At 37.6% G+C, this 12343-nt stretch overlaps 1 protein-coding gene across 3 annotated transcripts in view; it reads left to right on the top strand.

The window, feature by feature from the left end:
• RANBP2 (RAN binding protein 2) overlaps nt 1-12343 on the top strand; it is an 81727-nt gene that overhangs the window by 56228 nt on the left and 13156 nt on the right. Inside the window, exons 20-24 of one of the 3 annotated variants that reach the window (XM_030310265.1) lie at nt 225-4848; nt 5482-5559; nt 8353-8523; nt 9172-9264; nt 9778-9956. In XM_030310265.1, the coding sequence (XP_030166125.1) occupies nt 225-4848; nt 5482-5559; nt 8353-8523; nt 9172-9264; nt 9778-9956 (5145 nt within the window). The remainder of the gene's footprint in view (nt 1-224; nt 4849-5481; nt 5560-8352; nt 8524-9171; nt 9265-9777; nt 9957-12343) is intronic. The other 2 variants (XM_030310266.1, XM_030310267.1) reach the window with 2 other exon arrangements.

The raw sequence follows: 12343 nt of genomic DNA, 5'->3' as shown, positions 1-12343 counted from the left end.
TTAAGATTCTGTCATTAGTTAAGACAGTTTTTATTAAAGAAAGGAGTATAACTGTAAGTATCTTTGTAAGTAATGTTGTCTTCTCTTGATGATGTGCTACATACCCTAATGATATTTTTACCTTATAATGCTCTTATTTGTGGTTTGTGAGAATTGGTTTGCATCTAGTTATCTGTAATTTTGTAGACAACCTACAAAAAATTTTAACTTTTTTTTTCTTTTAGGGTCCAGTTTATGGCATGAATAGGCTTCCACCTCAACAACACATATATGCCTATTCCCAACAGATGCACACACCACCAGTCCAAAGCTCATCTGCTTGTATGTTCTCTCAAGAGATGTATGGTCCTCCGTTGCGTTTTGAGTCTCCTGCAACAGGAATTCTATCACCCAGGGGTGATGATTACTTTAATTACAATGTTCAACAAACAAGCACAAATCCACCTTTGCCAGAACCAGGTTATTTCACAAAACCCCCAGTTGCAGCTCATGCTTCAAGATCTGCAGAATCTAAGGTTATAGAATTTGGAAAAACTAATTTTGTTCAGCCTGTGCCAGGTGAAGGAATAAGACCATCTTTGACAGCACCCGCACATACAACACAGCCAACTCCTTTTAAATTTAACTCAAATTTCAAGTCAAATGATGGTGACTTTACCTTTTCTTCACCCCAGGTTGTGACACAGCCCCCTTCTACAGCTTACAATAATAATGAAAGTCTTTTAGGTCTCCTAACTTCAGATAAACCTTTGCAAGGAGACAGCTACAGTGGACCAAAAGCTAGTCAAACCATTGGACCTCGAAATACGTTCAATTTCGGAAGTAAAAATGTGCCTGGAATTTCATTTACTGAAAACATGGGTCCAAATCAGCAAAAAAATTCTGGTTTTCGTCGAAGTGATGACATGTTTACTTTCCACGGTCCAGGGAAATCAGTATTTGGAACACCTGTGCCAGAGCTGGCCAACAAGAGTCATGAAACAGATGGAGGAAGTGCCCATGGTGATGATGATGATGACGGCCCTCACTTTGAGCCTGTTGTACCTCTTCCTGATAAGATTGAAGTAAAAACTGGTGAGGAAGATGAAGAAGAATTCTTTTGCAACCGTGCAAAATTATTTCGTTTTGATGCAGAATCCAAAGAATGGAAGGAACGTGGAATTGGCAATGTAAAAATCCTAAGACATAAAACATCTGGTAAAATTCGCCTTCTAATGAGACGAGAGCAAGTACTGAAAATCTGTGCAAATCATTACATCAGTCCAGATATGAAACTGACGCCAAATGCTGGCTCCGACAGATCTTTTGTGTGGCATGCTCTTGATTATGCAGATGAGTTGCCCAAGCCAGAACAACTTGCTATTAGATTCAAAACTCCTGAGGAAGCAGCACTTTTTAAGTGCAAATTTGAAGAGGCCCAGAGCATTTTAAAAGCCTTAGGAGCAAATGTAGCCTCAACCACAAATCAGTCTCTGAGAATTACAAAAGAACCCACAAGTCATGATAACAAAGATATTTGCAAATCTGATGCTGGAAACATGAATTTTGAATTTCAAATGGCAAAGAAAGAAGGGTCTTGGTGGCATTGTAATAGCTGCTCATTAAAGAATGCTGCGACTGCTAAGAAATGTGTGTCATGCCAGAATCTAAACCCAAACAGGAAAGATTTCCTTGGTCCGCCATTAGTTGAAACTGTTTCTGCTCTTACAACTGGCCCAGAAAATACTCCAGATAGATTTGCACCGATGACTCCAAAGAAAGAAGGTCACTGGGATTGTAGCATTTGCTTAGTAAGAAATGAACCTACTATATCTAGGTGCATTGCATGCCAGAATGCAAAGTCTGCCAACAAAAGTGGATCTTCATTTGTTCAGCAAGCTTCCTTTAAATTTGGCCAAGGAGATCTTTCAAAGTCTGTTAACAGTGATTTCAGGTCTGCTTTTTCTACGAAGGAAGGACAGTGGGATTGCAGTGTGTGCTTTGTACAAAATGAAGGAAGTTCTACAAAGTGTACTGCTTGTCAGAATCCAAGAAAACAGAGTTTACCTACGTCTTCTGTTCCAGCATCTGCTTCTTTTAAGTTTGGAACTTCAGAGACAAGTAAAACCCCGAAGAGTGGATTTGAGGACATGTTTGCTAAGAAGGAAGGACAGTGGGATTGCAATTTCTGCTTAGTACGAAATGAAGCAAATGCTACAGTATGTGTTGCTTGTCAGAATCCGGGTAAACCGAGTCAACCCACCTCTGCTGTTCCAGCACCTGCCTCTTTTAAGTTTAGTACTTCAGAGACCAGCAAAGCTCCGAAGAGTGGATTTGAAGGAATGTTCACCAAGAAGGAAGGACAGTGGGATTGTAGTGTTTGCTCTGTGCAAAATGAGAGTTCTTCCTTGAAATGTGTGGCTTGTAATTCCTCTAAACCAACTCATAAACATATTGCAGAAGCTCCTTCAGCCTTCACACTGGGCTCAAAGACTAAGTTAAATGATTCTTCTGGAAGTCAGGTTGGAACAGGATTTAAAAGTAATTTTTCAGAAAAAGCTTTTAAATTTGGTACTTCAGAACAAGGATTTAAATTTGGGCATGTAGATCAAGAAAGTACACCTTCATTTACATTTCAGGGTTCTTCTAATACAGATCCTAAGTCAACAAAAGAAGGATTTAGTTTTTCTGTCCCTGTGTCTGCTGATGGGTTTAAATTTGGCATTCAGGAGCCTGGAAATCAAGAGAAGAAGAATGAAAAGCCCCTTGAAAATGACACTGGTGTTCAGGCTCAGGATATCAGTAATCAGAAGAATGGTAATGGTGTGATTTTTGGTCAAACTGGTAGCACATTTACCTTTGCAGATCTTGCAAAATCAACTTCAGGAGAAGGATTTCAGTTTGGCAAAAAAGATCCTAATTTCAAGGGATTTTCAGGTGCGGGAGAAAAATTATTCTCATCACAAAGCAGTAAAATGGCTGATAAAGCTGACACTTCTGCTGACCTTGAGAAAGATGATGATGCCTATAGAACCGAGGACAGTGATGACATCCATTTTGAACCAGTGGTTCAGATGCCTGAAAAAGTGGAACTTGTAACAGGAGAAGAAGATGAAAAAGTTCTTTATTCACAGCGGGTAAAATTATTTAGATTTGATGCTGAGATAAGTCAGTGGAAAGAAAGGGGTCTGGGGAACCTAAAAATTCTCAAGAATGAAGTCAATGGCAAGCTGCGAATGCTAATGCGAAGAGAGCAGGTACTGAAAGTATGTGCCAACCATTGGATAACAACTACAATGAACCTGAAGCCTCTCTCTGGGTCTGATAGAGCATGGATGTGGTTAGCGAGCGATTTTTCTGATGGTGATGCCAAACTAGAGCAGCTGGCAGCAAAATTTAAAACGCCAGAGCTGGCTGAAGAATTCAAGCAGAAATTTGAGGAATGCCAGCGACTTCTATTAGATATACCACTTCAAACTCCTCATAAACTTGTAGACACTGGCAGAGCTGCCAAGTTAATCCAGAGAGCGGAAGAAATGAAGAGTGGATTAAAAGATTTCAAAACTTTTTTGACAAATGATCAAACAAAAGTCACTGATGGAGAGAATGAGAGCTCTGATGGTGGTGCTGCCAGTGCCTCTGATACAACTAACAAGCCAAACCCCGAAAACACGGGGCCCACACTGGAGTGGGACAACTATGATTTAAGGGAAGATGCTTTGGATGATAGTGTGAGTAGTAGTTCAGTACATGCTTCTCCATTGGCAAGTAGCCCTGTGAGGAAAAATCTCTTCCGCTTTGGTGAGTCAACAACAGGATTTAACTTCAGTTTTAAATCTGCTTTGAGTCCATCTAAATCTCCTGCCAAGTTGAATCAGAGTGGAACCTCAGTTGGCACTGATGAAGAATCTGATGTTACTCAAGAAGAAGAGAGAGATGGACAGTACTTTGAACCTGTCGTACCTTTACCTGATCTAGTGGAAGTGTCCAGTGGTGAGGAAAATGAACAAGTTGTTTTTAGTCACAGAGCAAAACTCTATAGGTATGATAAAGATGTTGGTCAGTGGAAAGAAAGAGGCATTGGTGATATAAAGATTTTACAGAATTATGATAATAAGCAAGTTCGCATAGTGATGAGAAGGGACCAGGTATTAAAACTTTGTGCCAATCACAGAATAACTCCAGACATGACTTTGCAAAATATGAAAGGGACAGAACGAGTGTGGGTGTGGACTGCCTGTGATTTTGCAGATGGAGAAAGAAAAGTAGAACATTTAGCTGTCCGTTTTAAACTACAGGATGTTGCAGATTCGTTTAAGAAAATATTTGATGAAGCAAAAATAGCTCAAGAAAAAGATTCTTTGATAACCCCTCATGTTTCTCGTTCAGCCACTCCCAGAGAGTCACCATGTGGCAAAATTGCTGTAGCTGTATTAGAAGAGACCACAAGAGAGAGGACAGATTTAATTCAGGGTGATGACACAGCAGATGCAACTTCAGAAGTTGGAGAAGCATCTAGCACATCTGAAACAACAACAAAAGCAGTAGTTTCTCCTCCAAAGTTTGTATTTGGTTCGGAGTCTGTTAAAAGTATTTTTAGTAGCGAAAAATCAAAACCATTTGCATTTGGCAACAGTTCAGCCACTGGGTCTTTGTTTGGGTTTAGTTTTAATGCACCTTTGAAAAATAACAGTAGTGATGCCAGTTCAGTAGTCCAGAGTGAATCTGAAAGAAAAGTGGAACCTAATTGTGAAGAGACGAAGAATTCAGATAGCAAACAGTCTTCAGATGGCAAAGTCAAAAATCTCTTTGCTGCTTTTCCAAAAGAAGAGTCCTCAACTAATTACACATTTAAAACACCAGAAAAGGGTAAGCGCTTAGTCTTTGGTATAAACAGAATTTTTTTTCCATTAATTTGTAAATATTTTGCTTGATGCATATACTTTTTGGTAGGATACTAACATTTTAGTAAAAGTTGGGTTATAATAGCTTTGTGAATAGTGAAAAAATATTGGTGCAGATTTTTTTTCTCCCTAAATCTGTTTCCCTGTGTTTAAACAGCAATAGAAAGTGTGTGTGTGTGTGTGTGTGTGTGTGTGTGTGTGTGTGTGTGTGTGTAAGTTATTTAGGAGATCTGAGTAACTGGAAGATACTTATATCATGCTTAGTGCAGAGAACAAGAACCTAATACAGTACCAAAGTTTAGTGACTCATGTACTTGAATCATGAGTATTACCTCGAGTCTGATTTTTTTAGGTGTCCATTATTCAACATATTATTCTCTTGTCACTCAAAAAACATGGTACTGAGATGTTTATAAGTTATGTAAGGAAGCCTTGCTGCTATTATTAAAAGAGTAAAGAATGAAATTACCAGGATAAATAAATATGTAACACAGCCCCAAATTGGTATAAATTGAGGTATTCTGGCTTTTTATATTTTAAAATCACATTGACTTTGATTCTCAAAATGTTCAAAAATGAAATACTCTTTATTTTCTAGGATTTAATTTTAGCCTTTTTAAATCTAATCCAATGGCTTTTTGGACCAGCATCCCTTCCTCACAGCCTGAGAACAAAGGTATAGAGCTAGCATTCTCGGTATGAGATGACATCAGTTGTTTTTTTTGTTTTTTGTTTTTTTAAGCAGCTGGTAGTCCTTAGCATAGTAACTGGCTGTATGAAATTAAGTATTTAACACACAGTGTGCATGTTAAAGAATGTGTGTTTAAACAAGTACTTTTTGACTAGGGGTGTGTAACACCCTTTAATGCTGTTTTTTTGTTTTTTGTTTTTTAATGTACTTGGATGTCATGTTTTCTCACTATTGCAAAGCATTATTTTGAGGTAGATCCATACGGTCTTTACCTTTCACTGCTTTGTACTTCATTATTCTGTCATTTTCAGCTGTGCTTAATGAAGACCTGTGTTTTTTCTAACATTTATCTTTAGCCAGTAAGTAATGTTTCCAGTATCCAAACATGTGATGGCAGCATGTATACACATGGAACAGGGTTTCCTTTTAAGGCTATCCTTTTAGACAGGGTTTAGAAAAATATCATATTTGAAAGTAGACTTCATTTTTAACAGCCACTATTAAATGCTAGTATGTTATAAAAGTGTTGGTATTAGAGTGGAATAATAGGAAGTGGGGGATCTGTTGAAGACCCTCAAGAGCAAGGTTAGGAAATTGAAAACCCGTTATTAGTATCTGATAACATATCTTGAGTAACCCAAATATGTTCAATGGTAAAGTGACAGTCCTTGATTTTGGGGGGCCTTCAATTTTTATTTTAAGTTTGTTTATTTATCTTGAGGGAGAGAGGGAAGGAGAGCATGAGTGAGGGAGGAGCAGAGAGAGGGGGGAGAGAGAATCCCAAGCAGGCTTCACACTGTCAGTGTAGATCCCAGTGTGGGGCTTGATTTCATGAACTGAAATCATGACCTGAGCCTAAATCAAGAGTCACGTACTCAACCTACTGAGCCACCCAGGTGCCCCTCTTTTTTTAATAATGTTTGTTTGTTTATTTATATGTTTATTTTATTTTTTTAGAGAGAGAGAGAGAGAGACAGAGCATGAGTGGGGGAGGGGCAGAGAAAGAGAGGGAGACAAAGAATCTGAAACAGGCTCCAGGCTCTGAGCTGTCAGCACAGAGCCCAATGTGGGGCTTGAACTTGGGAATGGCGATGTCATGACCTAGTCTGAAGTCAGACGTTTAACCAACTGAGCCACCCAGGCGCCCCTTAATGTTTATTTTTTTGAGAGAGAGAGAATGCACGCTCACGAGTGGCAGAGGGGCCGAGAAAGAAGCTGGGAGAGAGAAGCAGGCTCCATGCTGTCAGCGCAGAGCCTGATGTGGGGCTTGAACTTATGAACCATGAGATCATGACCTGAGCTGAAATCGAGAGTTGGGTGCTTAATCGATTGAGCCACCCAGGCACCCCTCAATTTTTAAGTATACCAATCACATTACTAGCTAAAGCAGCCCTTAAGCTTTTCTTGAGGATGTATTCTTTGAGAAATTATTGAAGAGTGTGGACTTTTTCCTGTAAATGACATATATTTGCATGCACAGTCTGCAGGACCTAGGTTAATCCTTGACTCGAGCAAATTTGCCAGTATACTACTGCAGGACAGAAAGCTTTATTCTGTTTCAAGTCCAAGAATGTCATAGTCCCAAAGGATCTTAGAGATGGAGAGTTCAGACATGAGGAAACTGAGGCACAGCGGGCTGTCTGAAATGCTCAAATTGTCTTTACCAGTTAATAACAGAATTGGAGTAAGAATCTGTATCCTACATTAGTCATACTATGTTTTTCTAATTAAAGAGAGTAAAAGGCAAGTTTAACATTTAATAGGGCTCTAATTCTCTAGATCAGGTCAAATATGACCTGTGTATATAATTTAGAATTTTCTAATATCCACATTAAAAAATAGAATAAGAAGAAACAGGTGCAAAAAAAAAGGAGATGAAATTAATTTTAACAGTCTATACAGACTATATCTGAAATACCATTTCAAGTTCTAATCATAAAAAAAAAGATTTTTTGTGTGTGTGTGTGTGTGTGTGCTAAGTCTTTAAAATCCAGTGTGTATTGTTCTACTTGGAGCACAACTCAGTTTGGAATGGCCACATTTCAAGTGTTTAATAGCCACGTGTGGCTAGGCTACCATATCAGACAGCACCAGTTGGTACATAGCATGCTTCATGATTTGCTTTACCCATTCCTTTTGCTAAATACTCTTCTTTAGACCAGAGTATATTGTATGAAGAATCCCTTTATTCTTCCTTTTTTTCAGCTATAAAAATTTGTGTTAGTTTTTTATAGTGTTACCCCTAGGATAACTGTTTTAATTTGGTTTTATCTATTATCATACTTGGAAATACACAAAACTGGATGTAACTCTGAACACCTGCCATCCTTGGCAATTGTTAACTTTCCCTGTAGTAACTAATCATGGTTAGCTTTTGCATTAATTTCATATTCATACTAATCCTTGCTCATGATTTACGTGTTTTTTCAGTTGTTTAAAATGCATGGATGTTTTGCTCAGCTATTGTTTATATGCCAAATACGGTTATGGCAGCATTATTTAAATACCTTTTAAAATTATAGCCAGTAATAGCAATTTTTTTTTTCAACGATCAGTAAGTAAAAGCAGTTTTTTTTGGTTTTAATGGATTCTGTATTCACTAAGGATTTTTGATGGAATGTTAAATCAGGCTTCTAATTCTCTACAGAGCTCTGTCCACATCAAAGTTTATGTGTTTAACCTAAAGATAAGTGGCGTGGTTTTATTTTCAGTTAGAATATTGTTGTTAATACCTACTTAACTCCTGGTCTTTATAATTTTTTTTGACCTGTTTTATAGCAAAAGAGAAGGAAAAGCCTGAAGATTCTCCCTCAGATGATGATGTTCTCATTGTGTATGAGTTAACCCCGACCCCTGAACAAAAAGCTCTTGCAAGCAAACTTAAACTTCCTCCAACTTTCTTCTGCTATAAGAATAAACCAGATTATATTAGTGAAGAAGAAGAGGATGGTAAATCTTTTGTTATTTTAAAAGCATTCTGTCTGTGCTAATTTTAGTAATGTTTAAATTGTTTAAGCCTGCCTCTTAGAGCCCATAACTCCTGTCCTTAGATGTTTATCCTCAGTGTGTGTGTAAATAGTCAATGGATGCAATGATTGAAACAACTGCATTTTTTAAGTAAGGATGTTTTGGATGACTACTATGAGCAGAGCAGGTATTTTGAGAGAATTGAAAAGAATCCTAATTTCCCTATAGACTTAGAGGGATGAGAGAGTGATGAGGCAGATAGGGGTCTGATTATGGAAAACTTTGTGAGCCACAGTAGAGTTTTTCAGCAGGGGAGTTTGCATGTTCAGAAAGAGTTTCAGCAGATCAGTTGAGTTAGTGAGATAGAGGATCGGGTTGTGGGACATGGAGATAGGAAGATGAGCCAAAATGATAGTAAAGTAGCTCAGAGGAGAGCCTGAATGAAATTTCTGTGATGACAGGAGAGGCATTAGGAATATAGAATTGGCAAAACTGGGTGCTCTTTCAGTGGGGGGGGGGGGGGTGAGGGAAAGTATGAAATTGGAGGATAATTTCTAGATTTATGGCTGGGAAAATTCCTAAAACTTACTAGAAATTCTTTTTGTTTAATAAAATCAATTATACTTTAAGATGAAGATTTTGAAACAGCTGTCAAGAAACTTAATGGAAAATTATATCTGGATGACTCAGAAAAATGTAGACCATTAGAAGAAAAGCTAGCAGGTATGTTAAATTAAAATTACTAGTTAAAATGTTTTTTAAAAATCTTCTGTTTAAAAGGAATCTTTAGGGCGCCTGGGTGCCTCAGTCATTCAAACGTCCAACTTCAACTTCAGCCCAAGTCATGATCTCATGGTTTGTGAGTTCAAGCCCTGTATCTGGCTCACCTCTATCAGCGCAGAGCCCACTTCGGATCCCCTGTCCTCCTCTTTGTCTGCCCCTCTCCTGCTCATGCTCTCTCTCTCAAAAATGAGTAAACATAAAAAGAAAAGGCATTTTCTAATCTGATCATTTTTATGATTATCAGATTTACTTATGTGATATGCCTGTGGCAATTTAAAATATTTGAAAATAATACGAAGTGTAAAATATTGTTTTCCTGGTGATCCTTGTTCTCCATTAGCATTCATAGGTATTGCTATCTGGGTCTGTAATCTGTAGATTATATGGAGGACAATTCTTGGAGAGTAGTTGGACTTCTAACTTTCTTTTGCTTGTGTTGTGTGGGATTTTCAGATAATGAAAAAGAATGTGTTATTATTTGGGAAAAGAAACCAACAGTTGAAGAGAAGGCAAAAGCAGATACATTAAAGCTTCCACCTACATTTTTTTGTGGAGTCTGCAGTGATACTGATGAGGACAATGGAAATGGGGAAGACTTTCCATCAGAGTTACAAAAAGTTCAGGACTCTCAAGTAAGAGCATCTCCATTGTTTTCCTTCTGGTTGAGTTGCCATTGTTGATGCAGTAGATTAGAATATTCTTACCAAATGGTAATAATGTGTTGTGGATAGCAAATGGATTAGGCATTTACCAATCAGCTTTGGCCAGAGAAGGAGGAATGTTGTTCTACAGAGAGGACTTAAAGGTTCTCTCCTGTGTATATGTTGGATTTTTGCAGGGATGGGAGAGATGGACTGTGCAGATATTCTTAAGAATGTTTATCATAATACCAAGAATGATATTAAGTAGTTAATTTTTCATGCAAGTTAGTTCATTTTGTGGTGGGCAGAGTGGATAGGAAGTGGCATTTGAGACTTAGTTTCAATGGCATTTGAGACTTAGCAAGGTGGCCTATACCTTGCTTTGTAAATTTCATGATTTGATTACTTTCTTTTTAAAAATTTTTTTTAACATGTATTTTTGAGAGAGAGAATAGACAGCACAAGTGGGGGAGGGGTAGAGAGGGAGGGGGACACAGAATCCAAAGCAGGCTCCAGGCTCTGAGCTGTCAGAGAGCCCGATGTGGGGCTTGAACCCACAAACGGTGAGATCATGACCTGAGCTGAAGTTGGAGGCTTAATCAGCTGAGCTACCCCGGTGCCCCTTGATTTGTTTACTTTCTTAGCTTAAAAGTAGTGATAATTTTAATAGGTATCAACACCTTGGTATCTTAATTTGTATTCCACAGAAACTAGAAGACAAGATCTCTGTCTAGTTAATTTGTTCATAATCTAATATTGACATCTATTCAGAATGTTCCTTTCCCCCTCAAGGAACACTGTTTTTTGATGGTTTGTTTTCATTCTTAGATGATTAAGATGAAGTAGAGTTCTAGAATTAGTTATGAATGTGGTGGTTTATTTAAAGGATATATGGCTAGAGAGAGATGTGTTGTAACACATGGTCTTAGTCTGTAAGAAATTTATTGCTCTTCATTGACTCTGAGCAGTCTAGCTGACCACCTAGGATGTGTAGGTTTAAACTTAATCTATCAGTACACATACAATTAATGGCCATCAGCTGATGTAATGCTAATCATGTTCTCATTTACAACCAGATAGATTTATTTGTGGAAATCTGAAGTTTTTGCAGCAGTGGCCTTACTGAGTGTTCCATTTAAGGTGTATTTCAAATCACTCAACAGTTTCCCTGGACTTACTGGGCATACACAGTATTTAATAGCTGTTACTCTAATTACTAACTGCTAGAGGCTTTATCACGTATTTATTCAGCAAATGCAGTAGTCATATTAATATAAATTTAGATTATGCAAATTTAAACAGTATGATTTAAATATGGCCTCTTGTGTGCAAAACTTAAAGTTATTGATTTAAAATGTATTTTAAAATTTAAGGGGCGCCTGGGTGGCTCAGTCAGTTAAGCATCCGATTTTGGCTCAGATCATGATCTTATGGTTCGTGGGTTCAAGCCCCGCATCAGCTCAGTGCTACCAGTGTAGAGCCTGCTTGGAATTCTCTCTCTTTCCCTCTCTCTCACCCCCTGACCCCACTCATACTTTCTCTCTCTCAAAAATAAGTAAATAAACTAAAAAAAAAAAAAAAAAAATTACACTGAAAAATAATTTCAGCACTGATGTACACACTGAATTATACATCATTTATTCTTATTTTCCACCTTGTGGTGCCACTTTAGCTGGTACACAAGAATTTGGTATCTTTTGTCAGTATTTTGTGAAACATGCTTTTATAGGAGTTGAAATATCTTATTTGAGGTGACTTGTGTTATTTTAAAACATTATTGTCATAACTTAATAAAATAATCCTGTAATTATCACAATGTTCATTAAATAACAGTACTACTGGTTGTTCAAAAATACTTTGGGTACTAAAGTTAAATGTGATAAACCTTCATAAAGGTTGAAAAAAAATGGCACAATAAATTATAAAATTTCAGGAGAGCAAGCACCCTTTGATACAGACATGAAATAGAAAACCAAAAACCATTACAGCTAATATGCTATAATGGATGTAAATTTATACTCTCTCAGAATGCATTGTTCCTACTGTGACACTCAGTCTAATTCATCTTAGATATGCATCCCTTGCATAAAATGGTTATGTGTACTCTATAAATGTTTACCGTTGAGCTAGCACTGTGCTGACGATTGGGTATACGGTAATGAACAAAACAGAAGTAATCTGACTTGTCTGTGTGGAGTTTTCCATTCAAGGACTGTAAGGCATTAGCAGCTGAATTAAAACAATTCCTCTCACCCAAGCAATTCTAGGCTACTTATTTGGGGTAACGTTTATTGTGATATAATTCACATATTGTGCACCCCATCCATTTTAGAGCATACAGTTCAGTAGTTTTTAGTATATTCACATGGTTATGCAAC

Source organism: Lynx canadensis, chromosome A3 (genome assembly GCF_007474595.2).
Source record: "Lynx canadensis isolate LIC74 chromosome A3, mLynCan4.pri.v2, whole genome shotgun sequence".
Lineage (NCBI taxonomy): Eukaryota > Metazoa > Chordata > Mammalia > Carnivora > Felidae > Lynx > Lynx canadensis.
The sequence above is the reverse complement of the archived record's forward strand: the minus strand, read 5'-3'. Positions and strand labels throughout refer to the sequence as shown.